This window comes from Chelon labrosus, assembly GCF_963514085.1.
Source record: "Chelon labrosus genome assembly, chromosome: 10".
Taxonomy (NCBI): domain Eukaryota; kingdom Metazoa; phylum Chordata; class Actinopteri; order Mugiliformes; family Mugilidae; genus Chelon; species Chelon labrosus.
Genome location: NC_140360.1, coordinates 13,668,283 through 13,683,311, shown reverse-complemented (window position 1 = coordinate 13,683,311; position 15,029 = coordinate 13,668,283). Strand labels below are relative to the sequence as shown.

The 15,029-nt window shown below is 46.2% G+C and overlaps 2 protein-coding genes and 1 long non-coding RNA gene across 5 annotated transcripts; 2 read left to right on the top strand and 1 right to left on the bottom strand.

Annotated features, from left to right (window-relative positions):
* The first annotated feature begins 351 nt into the window (after nt 1-351).
* LOC311493834 (uncharacterized protein) lies at nt 352-3,277 on the top strand. 2 transcript variants are annotated; one of them, XM_084552619.1, is made up of 6 exons: nt 352-495; nt 673-707; nt 1,451-1,658; nt 1,757-1,872; nt 2,022-2,172; nt 2,349-3,277. In XM_084552619.1, exons 2-6 carry the CDS (start codon nt 687-689, stop codon nt 2,654-2,656), a joined length of 804 nt encoding a protein of 267 aa, XP_084408745.1. In that variant the 5' UTR covers nt 352-495; nt 673-686; the 3' UTR covers nt 2,657-3,277. The 2 variants fall into 2 exon arrangements, with proteins under 2 accessions (XP_084408745.1, XP_084408744.1); XM_084552618.1 differs by having other exon boundaries at nt 2,022-2,659.
* A 669-nt stretch (nt 3,278-3,946) lies between these two features.
* Nucleotides 3,947-5,332, top strand: LOC311494780 (adenosine receptor A1). Its single transcript, XM_084554002.1, has 3 exons — nt 3,947-4,400; nt 4,478-4,944; nt 5,102-5,332. The coding sequence occupies exons 1-3, from the start codon at nt 4,063-4,065 to the stop codon at nt 5,311-5,313; spliced, it is 1,017 nt and encodes a 338-aa protein (XP_084410128.1). The 5' UTR covers nt 3,947-4,062; the 3' UTR covers nt 5,314-5,332.
* Nucleotides 5,333-5,657: 325 nt separating this feature from the next.
* On the bottom strand, nt 5,658-12,674 carry LOC311494781. Of its 2 annotated transcripts, XR_014699293.1 has the most exons (4): nt 12,604-12,674; nt 12,224-12,420; nt 11,758-11,854; nt 5,658-6,226 (listed from the first exon to the last, which is right to left on the bottom strand). It is a non-coding gene; the product is annotated as an uncharacterized lncRNA (long non-coding RNA). The 2 variants fall into 2 exon arrangements; XR_014699294.1 differs by lacking the exon at nt 11,758-11,854 and having other exon boundaries at nt 5,668-6,226.
* Between the last annotated feature and the right edge of the window lie 2,355 nt (nt 12,675-15,029).

The following is a 15,029-nucleotide window of genomic DNA, read 5'->3' as shown; positions in this document are numbered from 1 at the left end:
TTGTTAAATATGTGATCCACTGCATGTCAAAGATACCTCTAAGGTGTTGCACCCATCTCCCTTCAAGGCGTGTGCCGCCGGTGGCAACACACACATCAGCAGTCACATCATTGTCCTCCATGGCCTCCTCCTTCCGTGGCAGTTCAAATGATAAGAAACCACAGATCCACCGCAGGCTTTGATTCCAGGAAACAGAATTTCACAAATGAAAAACACTGACTGGGAAAAAAAAAAAAAAAAAAGATTTATAAAATAATAAATGATGAAGATAAACCCTTAAAAAGTGGTGAAATAACAATGGGATGAAGTGATAACTCTGTAGCCACTCCCACCCTGAGAGGGCCAGTGAGAGGGGGTGTGGGTTGTGCTATAAGAGAGAGGTGATGAACAGGTGGTACCATAGCAGGTGAGCCTTCTCCATGTCTCCACATCTCTGGTGCCTGAGCGTACAGATTCACTGAACAGTGTACAGGTGTAGACGTCAGACTGAACAAGGTACGGACACCCTCGGAGCCGCTCTCATTCATTCATTCATTCATTCATTCATTCAAGTTCTAGTTTTTGTTCTCTTCGTGTGGCAGGTTAGAGAAGTGTGTGTGACAGCTTCTTTCACTTCTCTGTTCAGAGTGTTGAGCTTTCTTCTGGTGCCTGACAAGTGCTTTCTCTTCCCAGATTGCCTTTGAAGGATGTTGACCGAAATGGAGACGGTGAGTGTGATGTTACTTCTTTTCTAGTTTTTGGTATTTTTGTTTTTGTTTATTTGTGTATTTATTGTGAATGACAGAGAGTAGTGAGTTTGTATTCAGACAGCCGGATGTGTCAGTGGCAGTCCTTACTTTATTATCTCACCATGCGTAGCGGGTGAGTACAGGCTGAGGGCAAAGGGTTACTGGTAAGAAAAGAAGCCGCGCGGCACTGTTACCTGAATGTTATCTATGCTGATGAAAACACAAATACTTGCATACATTTGCCAGTCAAACTAAAATACACACATGTTCACATGCTGTCCCCTGGCTTCTTTCCAAGACACACACCCTGCAGCGCACCTGGCTTGGATCAGGTTAAATTTTATACGAGATGAACTGAATGTTATTGTTAGATGACTTGACGCGCGTGTGTGTGTGTGTGTGTGTGCGCCTTTGCTTTGCTTGTGTGTGGCTCTTGTTTGAGTCTCAAACTGATCTTCCGATAGCAAAATGACTCAGTGTGTGTGTGGTGCCTCGGGAAAACAGTGCCCCACAACAAGATAACAATGGATTTCATGTGACAAAAACAAAACAGTGGCTGTGCGGTCTGATGATAACGCCTCGGGCTGTGACTGACAGGGGATGAATGGCACACACGATGCAAAATATTCCATACTGTCATCATCACACACACACACAAAAAAAAAAAAACGACTAGGCGTGTGTGCGTGTTTAAAGCTGACGTCCCGCTCTGTGTTTGTCAGATGGCTTATGTGGCTGAGATCAAGCTGAGCGGAGGCCGGGTCCCGTGGAGCGGAGTGGCTCCCTCCTCCTGCCCCGAGGTGGACTTGGAAGTCATAGAGGAGTACCTGCAGGAGCATTCGCTGGAGGTCCAGCCCGCACACGGGCCTGCGTCACCTCTGACCCCCATGGGGCCACACGGCCACTCTCACCAGAGCACCAGGATCATAGGTGAGTGTGAGGACGACGGCGGAGCTCCGTGTGTGTGTGGAGACGCGTTTCTCACATCTTCAATCTGGGTGAATCTTACGTGTGTTTCTTCTCCGTAGAGAATAGCTGGTCGGGTCACGCGTACGAGTGGCACTGTGACTCTCACACGCCACACGAGGAATACAAAGAGCATGCTCCGCCCCCAGCCTGGCCTTGTCCCCATGACAACCAGCTGGTGAGTTCAAGGACCGTAATTATCTTTTGCATAGCTGAATGCTACGGGGCATCGCTGCGTGCACCAGGCTTTTGATTAACATCAGGCTCTGCTAATGATTTATAAGGACTTGTGAATATTTCATGTGTTTATATTTGTGTTTGCCTCAGAACAACATTGTATATTCCTACGAGGTGCCCGCATACATCGACTCAGACTCACAGTCGAGTAGCTCCCAGTATCAGGAATACCAGGATTCGCCATCACCGTCTTCTGACAGAGGAGACAGGAAGGACTCCTTGCCTCTTGCGCCGCTGTCAGGTATAACAGCACGCACGTGCACATCATCACATGCCCGAACCGCCAAACTGTCAACGTCAGCATGTCTGCAAATACCAGAATTCTTGCCACCAGACTTTCAGTATGTTCACACACACACACACACAAGAGGTATTTTGGCCTCATGTTTGTATTTATATCCCCTTCCTCCTCACCAGGAAAGAGGAAGGAGCGCCTGTTCCAGTTCCTGTTCGAGATGCTGCAGACGCCATCGATGCGGAGCTGCATTTGGTGGGTGCAGTCCTCCTCCGGCACCTTTCAGTTCTCCTCCCAAAACAAGGAGAGCCTGGCACAGCTGTGGGGTCGGCGAAAGGGTAACCGCAAGACCATGACCTACCAGAAGATGGCGCGAGCGCTGAGGAACTACTCCCGCACCGGCGAGATTCACAAAGTGAAGAGGAAGCTCACGTATCGGTTCGATGAGAAGACACTGAGAGGCCTGCAAGGAGACTCCAGTGCAGTGTAGAAAGGACAGAGGGCGGATGTTAAGACAGAAACAGAATGAGCTCAAATGATGCTAGAGGAAATTGGTTTTCCCATGAATGTCGTTTCTGCTGATTTTAATTCTGTGGCATTTTGAATAACAAATGAATACCGAGTATTTGAGAAGCCAGAAGAAGAAACGCTGTTGTTCAGAGCTTATTGTCGATACTGAGCCATATTGGAGTTGGTATAAAGGTGTGAACAGACAATGTGTAAGAGGTCAGCTGGCGTTTAACATGTAAATCCTAAAGGGTTTAACACATCTACTTTATAAGTAGAATCATTTTCAAAATAAACGTTGTTTTTCTTTCTTTTTTTTGTGATTCTGTATTGCAGGTATTCAGCAGATACAGTTAGAGATCTTTTTTTTTTTTTAAGCTTCTTACCGTCTACATATGATCTGTTTGTGTCTAAATATCATTTTTTTTTTTAAGATGAAATAAATGAAAAAAATATTTTCCCAACACCTGACTAGATTTCTGCCCGTCTCGGTGTCTGCGTGCTCTAAGATACGCCGTGTCGTGCATGTCGCCAGAATAAACACAGATGCGCCTATAAACCGAAGCAAACACAAACACACAGGCTCGCACCCATAGCCAAAATTGTATGCAAAGTGTGCATGCATTAAAAAACCGCCACTAAAAACAGACCTGTTAATCAGTAACATCTGAAAAATCCCCTCACACACAGAACAAAGCACACACACACACACACACACACACACACACAGACACACATTACCTTTTAGAGTGAAACTGACAAACTAATTTTATTTCATAGTGGAAAAGATGGGTCATACATATTTTATACGGTAGGGCAAATTACATAACACAAATAGGCTTCTCTCGCCGGCGGAAAGTTGAAAGTAACTAGATTTATTCAGTGGAGTATTTACTCAGGTAAATTCAAATGCTGCTCACATGTAAAGCATCAGAATTTATAGCTGGGTTATATAATGTATATGACCTCTATAACATGTTGAATGTGACCCATTTAAAACGCTGCTGATAATAATTTAGTTTTCCCCCTCGTTTTCACATTTAAACGCGCTTTTTGTGAAAAAGCTGTCACGGCTCAATCCAACGTCTTGTCCCCTTAAATCTGCTTAAACACATTCCTCAGTGAGGAGAGGATTTTAACTTACTGATGAAATACAGATGGGGTCTCTATGGAGGGCTCGCCTGTTCGCGTATAAAAAGCGTCGGCGCGATGATTTTTGGGCTAATCTGAAGCCAGGAGCAGAAGAACAAGACTACCTGAACAGCGAGCTCTGGATTATGTTGGTTTATTCTCTGCTGTGGAACTTATTACACCTTTATTACACCTTACCTTGGAGGAAACTTTCAAACTTGACAACTTCTCCGTCTGCCTCGCTCTGCCTCTGCTGTGATGGCTGAGTGGAGCTGGGTGGCCTACACAGTAGTAGAGGTGCTGATCGCTGTGGCGTGCTGCCTGGGAAATGTGTTGGTGGTGTGCGCCGTGTGCGTCGGTATCCGGGATTCCCTTCGGGAGCCAACCTTCTGCTTCCTGGTTTCCTTGGCGGTGGCGGACCTCTTAGTGGGGGTTGCTGCTGTACCCTTAGCTGTATTGTTGGATGGCTGGGTGAGTCTAACCCCTGGGTTGTGCTTGCTCCTCAGCTGCGTGGTGCTGGTGTTGACGCAGGCCTCTGTGCTTTCGCTGCTGGCTATCGCCGTGGATCGATACCTGCGGTTGCATACACCGCTTAGGTGAGGTATAGAGCGTTGGACAAACGCTCCTTTGAAGTGATCTCATCTGACTTCTGTGTTTTACCCCTCATTCTCAGATATAAAGCCCTGGCCACACAGAGGCGCACGTGGTTGGCCGTGTCGCTGTGCTGGATACTTTCCTGCCTGCTTGGGTTCACCCCTCTTTTCGGCTGGAACAACTACTCCTCTCTAGCGCTCCCCGACTCCACCAATACGTCTTCCACTCCCTTCGTCCCGCCGCCGTGCACCTTCCTCTCAGTCATCTCCCTCCCCTTCATGGTCTACTTCAACTTCCTGGGATGTGTCATGGCACCCCTGCTGGCCATGACCCTGCTCTACACAAGAATCTTCTGGAGCCTGCAGGGACGTCTGAAGGACAGCAGCCCTCAAGCCCAGGCCTCTCTGCTCAGGGAGAAGAGGCTGGCCTGCTCCCTGGCTCTGGTTCTCCTTTTATTTGCGGCCTGCTGGATTCCCCTGCACCTGATGAACTGCCTTCTGCTGTTTCAGGGTCCTCAAGCCGTCACACCGGGAACACTCTATACAGGTAGGTGACTGCATTTTTTTGTTTTGCAAGCGGTCTGCAGTTGTTTTGGTTAAATATATATACATCTGTCTACTTCCACCAGATGCTTTGCATAATGCTTCATGCGCCCCACCAGCTTCTAGTGAAAATGTGAGAGTAACAAATCCTCATTTTCCAGGTATCCTCCTGTCTCACGCGAACTCAGCAGTCAACCCAGTGGTCTACTCCTACCGCATCCCGAAGATCCAGCAGGCCTACGCTCAAATATGGAGGCGCTTCTTCTCGTGGCTAAACTGTTGCCATGGGAACATGCAAGTTTGCAGAACAATAAGAGGCAGCAAGGCTAATCAGAGACAGAGGAGTGGATCGGGAGGGAAGTCCACACCCTAACAAAAGACCACAGAGGTATTGTGTGCAGCGTGTTTGAGGTTTGAGTACTTTGGACTTTATCGGACTAGATTTATCCGCTTATGGGATAAGATTTGTGACCGACTATCATTTAAGGCTTTATTAAAGCTGATCAAGTAGGCTGAGGAAACACAGGCGGATGTTTGAGTTTGATTTTGTAGTGTCTTCCGTATTCGGTTTGATGAACCCCCTCGACTGGTGTGTCAACTTCTTTACTAGACAAAGCGATCTTCAGTGTCTCCACTAGAGGGTGCCACATGCTAACAAACTCAACAGCTGCTGTTGACCTGGACGCAGTATGTAGCAAACAATTTCAAGATGCTAGTCACTGATTTTTGGACAACAGATTTGAGGCAAGTGTGATTTTATTAAGATGTACATATTTTTAGTTATGTGACAGCTTCAGTCAATTAAACACTGATACTTTGACGAACACATGCTCCTGCTCCTGTTGTGAGACTCGGGTCACGAGAGGGTGTTGAATGAGTGTCCAGTGAGCTCCTCAGGGAAGGCAATAGACTGTATAGTTATCACCTGAGCAGGGTGCAGTCCCACCCACCAAACTATACAACCTACTACCTCACCCTGCCAGAGCTCGTCAAGCACCAAGTTCACCTATCAGGGAACATGAAAGCTAATTCACCTAGTCTAGCAAAAACAGGTAATAACACGTCGCTAGATGTGAGGGTATTTTTTTGATTGGACAGCATGATTGTCCATCTGGAGGTGACAGTTGAGGAGCGGCTGACTCTGCTGTCTCCTTGGGAAAGACAGTAGATTGTATAGTTATCTCAAAAAGAGTTTACAAAACCCCACAACTATTCAATCTACTACCTCAGCCCCAAGGACAGCATCCACGTTGTTTCATCATCAAAGATCCACAAAGGTAACTTTCCTGCAATGGTACAAAAAAAAAAGAGACAGAGAAGGTTATCTTAATTAACTTGTCTGTGAAAGGCATGCAGTGGATACACTGGATAAGACTGAAACTTTTGGAATGCATATTTTCACAGTATTTTCAAGTGTTTTTAAAGAGCAGTATTTTCCATTTTATCTCTGACTCTGATTCTTCGTTTTTTTGGTTTTGTTTTTTAAAACCGCTTCCTGGAAATGGTTCCAAATTGAGACTTACTGCTGAAAATGCTCGCGTTTCATGACAACAAGTTTTTAACTTCTGAGATTTGGAGAAACATTTATCACGTCTCGACAACAGAGATTGTGCGCGTTTGCACATCCTCGCCGACCAGCCAGTCTTTTTTCTCCTTGTCGTTGCTGCTGTTTCAAAGCGTGAATGTCGTTCGGAGATGTGTTCCGTTAAACTGAATCAAATAATTCAACGGTGTGCGGACATCGGAAAGTGAGAGCACTAACGTGTGAAAGCCCAACAAACAACTCGCTGGCTTCCTGAGACTCTGGCATGTGATCGAAAAAAGGGAAAAAAGAGCTGCTCGACTCTGTGCCAGGAATCCTTTTCCGTTTTTGCCAAAAACTGAGCTCATTCCAGTGGGCTATCCCTGTGTAGGCTGGCTGCTGCTTCTCAGACGGAGGTACATGCACAGATGCCTGCAAATATGGCTTCCACCAGCTGCCTCTGATTGAATACAAAGCTGGGATTCTACCCCCTAAAACACAACAAGGAAACACAAAATGGCGTCCTGCACATCGGCCATTTTAGGTCTGCTTAAAAACACTATAAGGTCTACCTTTCGGGTTTTTTTCTGAGCCCGCTGTCTCTTGATGAAGAAAAAGCAGCTGTTCTATCGGCAGTGATGGAGAATCCATCTCGTGCCAAGCACTGAGACGAAGCCAACGGACCCAGACGACACACTCTATCACGTGTACTGAGTCAGAGAGAAACTCTAATATTACTTATGAGACAGCTGGACAGTTCACCGAGAAAAAAGTATGATTGCATTCAGCATCTCGCTGCAAATTTCCAAAAGTGCTCTCACTGAACAAGCAGCCTCTCCTCAAATCTCGGGTCTCTTTCAACTTTTATTAATGTCATTATGAGACTGACGCTCGTCCTCAAGCTGGTTACGGCTTAAACACGGGAAAAAGGTTGGGATGGGCCGGGAGGTTAACATGCCAGCAACTGAAGGGTTAATGAGTGCCAGACTAAATGCCAGACCTGGGCCTCAGACAGACAGAGACGGGGTAAGAAGGTACACTGCTTGCATAAATTAGCATATAGCCACGACCCCTGAGACTCGGTCCAGACCAGCCCATAGTTAGCATGCAGTAGACCCTGCTCGTCTGATTACAGAAGGCCAGACAGACAGAGTGGGGTGGGGGTGCGCTGGCATGATGCCCAACTCTGCCACCATGCCAATGACAGATCTATGAGCTGTTTGGTCGCCAAGAATCGTCCCCCGAGTGGAGCCGGGCTTGGAGGGCAAGGCAAACACACACATGATGAAATGACACAGTGTACTGGAGGAAATGGGTCAAAATTAAGATTTAACGGAACATCTGACCATGAGAAAAACAGAACAGAATAAATTTAAACATTAAAAGCTTGTGGTGAATTCTGCGCTTCTGGGTTAATTGCAAAAAAACCAAAAAAAACAGCTGTTTTGGAAACGCTGAGGCCAAACTCGGTCGGGTCATGTGAGCTCTATTTTGTCTCGACGTTTTCTATGGCGCACAAAAGGGGCACGCATGGCTCGGTCGGCTGGGGCAAATCATTTTCTCCGTCAACAGCTCCAAAATAAATGCGTTTAAAACCCGTGGGGCAGATGAGAGGATCTTAAAGAACAGACGAGAAAAGGAAGAAACGCGGCCTACTAAGTTAATCTCATCTGCCCATCGGGCCGTCTGTGCATCTGCCACAGCAGAATTATGGCTAAATGTAAGTAAATTCACATTAGCAGTATTACAGAGCAAGCCAAGGCAAAAGGACCTTGTCCTCTCATGCCCTCTGATAACGCTACTCTGTTGTGAACAACCAGGATATGTTTTTCTTGAGGCAATTTCCTGCTTTAGCACAGTCATCTGACTTTAGGTGACAGTTACATGTTTCATTTGCTTTGTTAAAACTCTGTGTCAGTTAAAGTAGTTTAGTTTTGTTTAGTCATTTATATTTTATTTGCTATGTCTATAAAATCCATAGCTGATAGGCCCGTATGAGCCATGCAAAATTTAAGAAAATAAAAAGGGATACATATACAGTACAATAGAGGCAAGCTGTTTTTAATAAATATATATACGTTATATATAAATTAAAGACGCATATTGTTTAATAACTGCTTTGTCCATTTTTTAATTCTTGGCCAGGGGACAGTTGCTGCGTGTCCATAATGTCCCTCCACGTAAATCTTACCTCTTGCTTTCTAAACTGTAACATAAACACTGAAGACCGTCAAAAATGGCTTTCATACAGCTTTTACAAACTTCCAGCGTCAATCTTAATTTTCTGTTCAAACGCACGAAAGTCAGTACCGCGCGTTCTTGAATCTAAACCCATGCAAAAACTGAAGACAAAAAAATATCATGAAAACAGGCCTCAGCTGCCTCTCCTCCACTGTGAAAGGAGGCAGGATTCGTTAGGTTTTCTCACCCACCGCAAGCAACGTAAACACACAAATTAATTAGAGGATCCCAAAACACACGCACGCAGCACACACAGTTGCCAACACAACTCCTCAAAATTGGAGCAGATTATCGCAGGAAGCAGAGGCAGGGAAATACCTATTGGATTGCCTGGTCCCTTGGTCCGCGACACAGGATGAATGCCTGGCACAGACACAACGGAGCGGGCACCAGACGATTGGTACAGGTTCTTGTGTGTTTCTCTCTTTCCCCCCTCTCTGTCTCTCTCTCTCTGTCTCTCTCTCTCTCTCTCTCTCTCAGCTTTGTGCCAAGAATGGGCAGTGTCTGTGTGCCAGGCAGAATTTCAATAAGGGAGTAAGGAGGTAGTGATGGTGGGCAAAGAAGGGGGAGGAGGAGCGGTGGTGGAGCTGGACTTGGCAGAGGAAGTATGCCACACAATAGATAGCAGGATGAAGAATTCCCACTGTTAAGAAGATGCAAACGGATGTCTTGTCTTACTCATGTCCAGTCCCACTGATCCTCTAAGTGCTAAGCCCTAACCGCTCCCTGAAGAATGTCTTATTCCTACGTTAAAGGACGAACGGTGGGAGCACTGAGCGTCTTCCATCCTCCTTGGCGTGGTGCCCGCAATGACGTTCTGTATATCCTCATTAACCAGGCGCAAACACACAGGGCTCATGCTCACATGTATGCTTGTATACAGAGATGCGCTGCCATATGCATGTCCTCACACACTGGCAGAGACAACACGGCGCAGTTGCTTGACCCGTGTGCGTTCAAGAAGCTCAGTCTATCTGATCCTGGTTTACTAAATGTTAATTAAATAACAACGGTTCCAGCAGAGGGCTGCACACACAAATGTCTGACTGACAGGCCTAAGAGTTAGGTAAACATGTCAGGTAACGTGTTCAATGGAAAGATAATATGACCCAGATATGGCAGGCGTATAAGGGAGCCATTGTGTTGACTATCGCTGTGCACTAAGAAAACACACATGCAGCTATGGTGAATAAACAGTATTCAGAAACCTGGCATCTGCAAATCCGTCTGTGAATCACAAATTTTTAGACTGTTTCAGGTTACTTCGTCGAGACATGAGCCATGCATTTTTAAATATATATCTAAATTGGTTTATTCAAGGGAATAAGAGTTCACTGATGCATTATGTATACCCATCCACTCAGATGTTTCCTAAAATGTCTGAATGGAGACATTCCTTCCTCTCTATCTACTCTCCCTGTTCCATTCGTCATTGCTTTTGCTAATCTGCTAATGAGATGTGTGGTTACCATGGTTTCGAATGCTTCTGATAGCTCAGAATGCTGGCCTGACATGTCGCTGGACGCCCACATGTTATAGCATTTACTAATGCCGCGCAGAGCAGGCCATACACAGACGCATGCACATACACATGCAGATAAAACTTAGAAAGGTGTGCCCTTTCAAAAGGGGCGCGCGCGCGCATGCACATTTGTATGCATGTATACAAAGGGTATGTGTGCAAGAGTGCAAAGTGGTGTATGTCAGGACAAAACAGCTGCAGCTTCCTGCATGAGAAGAGAAACTTCCTGTTGCCTCGCTGCAAACCGCGGCCGGTCAGCCAAGATATCAACCAATCAGCTATGTTGAGGCTGAATGCAGGAAGTTAGCCTGACTGCCTCTAGGAGAACAACCCAGAAACATTATGAGGCAACACGATAAGTTCATCTGAGGATAAGAGAGAGGCGGGGAAAGAGCTCTCTCACTCCTATCTCGTTTTTTTGTCTCTGCAACTCTTGTTCTCTCTGTTTTTCTCGAGCTTCTTTTTTTTCCTCAGCATTTCCCTCTCATTGCTGTCACATGTAAATATAAAACAAAGAGGTCCTTTAGGAGACTTCTTCGTATTTTTCGTGAATTAATTTGCTGCTTAATGCCAAAGCCGAGCGATTTGAAATGGCGGAGGCTGATGCAGAGGAATTGGTAGGAGCATACCCACGAATTGCGAGGGGTATGTTGAAAGGGTCTGCTCCTGTTCACTGTTTACACGTGGCACAATGGCGCCATCTTAACACCAACCCCTATTTAGACCAAGACACAGTACTGACGATAAGCTGTTATGTTCCTAAATGTACATAGAGAAAGCAAATATTTCAGCGTTTCATATCCTCTCTAAAAGTAGGTGGAACGCTGAAATCGGATGGTTGTAATGCGTATTTCGTTTGGGCTTATTCGAGTGCCGAGTGCAACGTCGATATTTTCCCTATTGTCTAATAGTATTTTTGCCTCTGGCATGCGCCTGCAATCAGAATTACTGTTGAATATGACTATGAAGCCTGTTTTCTTAAAGCTGATACACATCAGTCAGATTGTACTGTTTACATTCACATTTTTTCTTCTTCGACGGCGGCTCGAATGGCCAGCGATTAAAAAAACAACAACAGCTTTACTGATAAAATGTAAAAGGACTACTGAAGAACACCAACATTACACTGCAAGAATAGCCTGACAATCTGCCCTTTTCTTTACAGGATCGTGCACTTGTTTGACCTGACTCTGTTTCATTTCTGTTTCCTCTTCGGCGTAAAGTATCATATATACAGTAGCCTTTGACGCAGCACTGTAGTTGCCATCTTTTAACAAACTGCCACACCTCTAGATTGCAGAAAGATAAAACTCAACCCACAGGTTTGCACAAACACACGTGTTGCTGTGAAACGACTGCCACATATATGAGTTTTCGCAGTGGCCGAAAGTGCAAACAGTGTGCGACGCAAGCAAGAAACAAAGTAAATACTGCCCTCATATTACCTATCACGATGGCTCTGGATGATAAGAGGCCCGACGAGCCTTGGATACAGCTCTTCAACACTGGCCAGCGGCTAAACTCACACTGACCTTAACACAACAACAGCTCTGTAGCTCAGTCGACCCTCCGAGGTCAGAAAGTAACCAAGAAGGCCTTTCTTCTTCTTGCCAGTCTCCAGAAAGACACCTGTTCAGTACAGAAAGCCACAGAAAGACTGTTTACCACCCTGTCAGAGCCTGCAGCCTGAGAGCAAAGGGGAGAGAGGAAGAGGGGCGTGGGGACAGACAGAAAGAGGTAAAGAAAGCAGGAGAAAGATGATGGTGAGCAGGGACTCACAGAGTCCATTTGAGGTCTAGAAAAGTTTCTTCTATTATGTCCATTGAGCCAAAATGGCGCCGAGCGAAGTGCGGCGTGGCAACCAACGACGAAAGACACGTTTACAGGAGGAAGACCATGATGAAGGACAGACGAGAGGGCGAGAGGAACTGGAGGAAACAGATTGCAGGGGAGTAAAAAAGACACGAAGAGGTGTCGCAGGATAAAAAAGAAAAATACCTGGAGCGTGCATGTGAGCGGCGGGCTGGGCCGGAGGACTGGAGGAGAAGAGGGCCGTGATGGCGGGAAGAAGGGAAAAGAGAGGAGTAGAGCACACCCTCTGAGAGCTACACCCCCTTCCCACAATCCCCTCCTACTGGCGTGAGTGCGTCTGTCCGTACACGGGGTGACAGAGGGACGTCTGCTCGCACACAGCCCTGTAACACACACACAAAACGCACACAAACCACAGTATCAAACACACTGTTCACAACAAAAAGAGAAAAGCTCCCAAGGAGAGCCACGTTAGACTCGCATTGCTCGCAGTTGCGTATGACCACAACGGAGTCGAAACACGCGAACAGACAGACACAGGACAGGTTCAAAACACAAACACACACATGATCAATTCGCCAGCCTTTGGATCGCCCTCTGCTCTGCCCTGTGCTGTGTTTGCCTCGGTCTGCCTGCCCACTTTGGCACTGCTGCCAAGAGGGAAGGAGAGAAAAAGGAGGGGAGGAGGGGGGTGTAGAGACACAGAAAGAGGAAGGGAGGGACATGCTGTAGCGAGAGGAGGAACAGAAAGAGGAGGAGTCAGAAAAAAAAAAAGAGTCAAGAAAGAGAGTGTGCCACAGAAAGACAAGAATAAGTAAGTGGGGAACCATAAACTGTCACGGTGACAAAAAACTGTGGGACGGCAGCTAGGGGCACCGCGAAAATTTGCATGTTAATCATCCAACACACCTCTCGCCTTGAAGTCGACTTGTACTATCCTGCGGCTACACACACAGATGGCGCGAGAGGCGAGCACATCCTGACACTTCTGCCGTATTGTCCATCTCACGAGATTTTTGCGATCGATAGATGACAAAAGCCCAAACTTGGCTTGAGATTCGAACTCTAAACTGTTTGACATTCGTTGTCAAGTCCTCGCGCCAGAGAGACAAGTCCCGGCAGACTTACTGTCTTCTTTGACATCTCTGTTCTGCCTGTTTTTTTTTCTCTGCGTCTCTCTCTACCGTCCCCTTAATTCGTCCTCTGCCTCCATAGGGGATAATATCAGCCCTCGTGAGTGGGAGGGATATGAGGGAGTTCAGCTAAATGAATCAATGAGCAAGGAGGGTGGATACTTCATAGAATGTCACTTTTTTCAGCCTTTGGCATCTTTCCCAGGTTTCCCTTGGCTTTCTCACACCAGCACAAGAGCTGAACGCCAATGCGGAGCTTGGATCAGCAAGCTGTCGCCTCTAGATGACCTCAATCATTAGGAGAGAAAACATAAATCCATCTGTTCATAAATGGCCGACCTTGTCTGTAGACATCCTGCGGGCCAATCACTGGCGCTTGAGCGGGTACCCAAGCCGAGCCAACTAATCAGAGTTCACTTCTGAGCTGATGTCATTTTTGAAAATTCAAAAAAAAAAAAAACAAGAATAGTTTTTGTCATTAAATTACAAATGCTTTTTAATAGTTTTTCAAACTTACCATCAACCACCTTGAAGAAAAAAAAAACTTGTTTTGTCTTTGTCAAGTGAAACGGTTAATTTCCTCGTTGTGGCTGCTGCAATCATAATTACTGAGTCCTCAAACTGACCAAACACACACATACACACACATTTTTGGCGGGTCCCCCCGGCCCTCAAACACTCACCACGGAGACAAAACAGACCACAATAGTCCGAGTTCTCTGCTAAAACTCCACAAGTCTTTTCTCGAAGACAGGACAATGGACACACACATACACACACACACACACACACATTCATACTGTACACACATATACATGTGATGCGAACAATCCGGTTCTTCCATGGAGGCTCAGCCAGCAGGTTGGACAGCCCCTCAACCTGACGTCACGTCTCCTTTGTTGTTTATGAATTTATTTCTCTCCTCAGCTGAACTCCCTGAACCCAAGGTCCACCCCCCCATCTACTCCCCTCCCATCCTGTCCTCAAGCCCTACATTTACCCCCTGCCAACAAAGGCGGGCAAATACAGTATGGCTTTAACAAGGACTAAGAAAAGAAAAGAAGGAGAGGCAGACACAGAGCGGAGAGACAGGGAGAGGAAGAAAAAAGCAGCTCAGATGTCTCTCTCACTTTTTCTTTTCCTCCTTTTCTTCTTCGATCGCTCCCCGCGTCTCTTCCTGCTTGGCTTGTAAAAGTTTCAGCTGCATGGCAGACCGGCCTCTTTTGGCAGCCATCCAACTCTTGACTCTCCTGTCCCCTTGCAAGAGAGAGAGAAAGAAGGGAGGACAAATATAGTCACAGCGAGACTGTACTCTACAGTTGTAGAGGCAGATGTACTCTGAATGCACGGCTACCGTTCTCTATAACACAGGAAGGCGGTAGTTTGTTGCAGCTCTTCGCCGTTTATGACCAGCTTCCAGCAAAGCGGCGCACAATACGTAAAAAGACAAACTAATCATCGCATGAGACATCACGTAGAGTTTCAAAAGGCTGTGCCACAGTTGTGATGTTCATCTGCCTTTAACTGGCAGTGACAGCTGAATCTGATAACTGTATGTTCTTGTGCTCACACCCAGTTCACACAAGGACACACTCACTGTGTAATTTGTTTCTAATCTCTCTGTAAAGCACTTTAGCCAGCATTGGTCGCGTTTAATATGCATTAATCTGAGACTGACTCATTTCCCCTGGTATGAGTGAGGTGAGCGGCTCAGTTGATTGTATGCGCACGTCATATTTACACTTGCACGCGACAACTTAACGCACCAAGTGTTGGCATTGATTGAAAACACATGAGATGTACAGTACAGTTACTGATTTACTCACCTTGGTTCATAATTACAGACACTATTGCTGTAG

What these genes read in the sequence shown, in the direction of transcription:
- LOC311494780 (XM_084554002.1), top strand. Translation starts at nt 4,063, where the DNA reads ATGGCTGAGTGGAGCTGGGTGGCCTACACAGTAGTAGAGGTGCTGATC. An exon ending in CGGTTGCATACACCGCTTAG is followed by an intron (nt 4,401 to 4,477) that starts GTGAGGTATAGA and finishes CCTCATTCTCAG; the next exon opens with ATATAAAGCCCTGGCCACAC. An exon ending in ACCGGGAACACTCTATACAG is followed by an intron (nt 4,945 to 5,101) that starts GTAGGTGACTGC and finishes CTCATTTTCCAG; the next exon opens with GTATCCTCCTGTCTCACGCG.
- LOC311493834 (XM_084552618.1), top strand. Translation starts at nt 687, where the DNA reads ATGTTGACCGAAATGGAGACG. An exon ending in TGTTGACCGAAATGGAGACG is followed by an intron (nt 708 to 1,450) that starts GTGAGTGTGATG and finishes TGTGTTTGTCAG; the next exon opens with ATGGCTTATGTGGCTGAGAT. An exon ending in GTCCCCATGACAACCAGCTG is followed by an intron (nt 1,873 to 2,021) that starts GTGAGTTCAAGG and finishes TGTTTGCCTCAG; the next exon opens with AACAACATTGTATATTCCTA.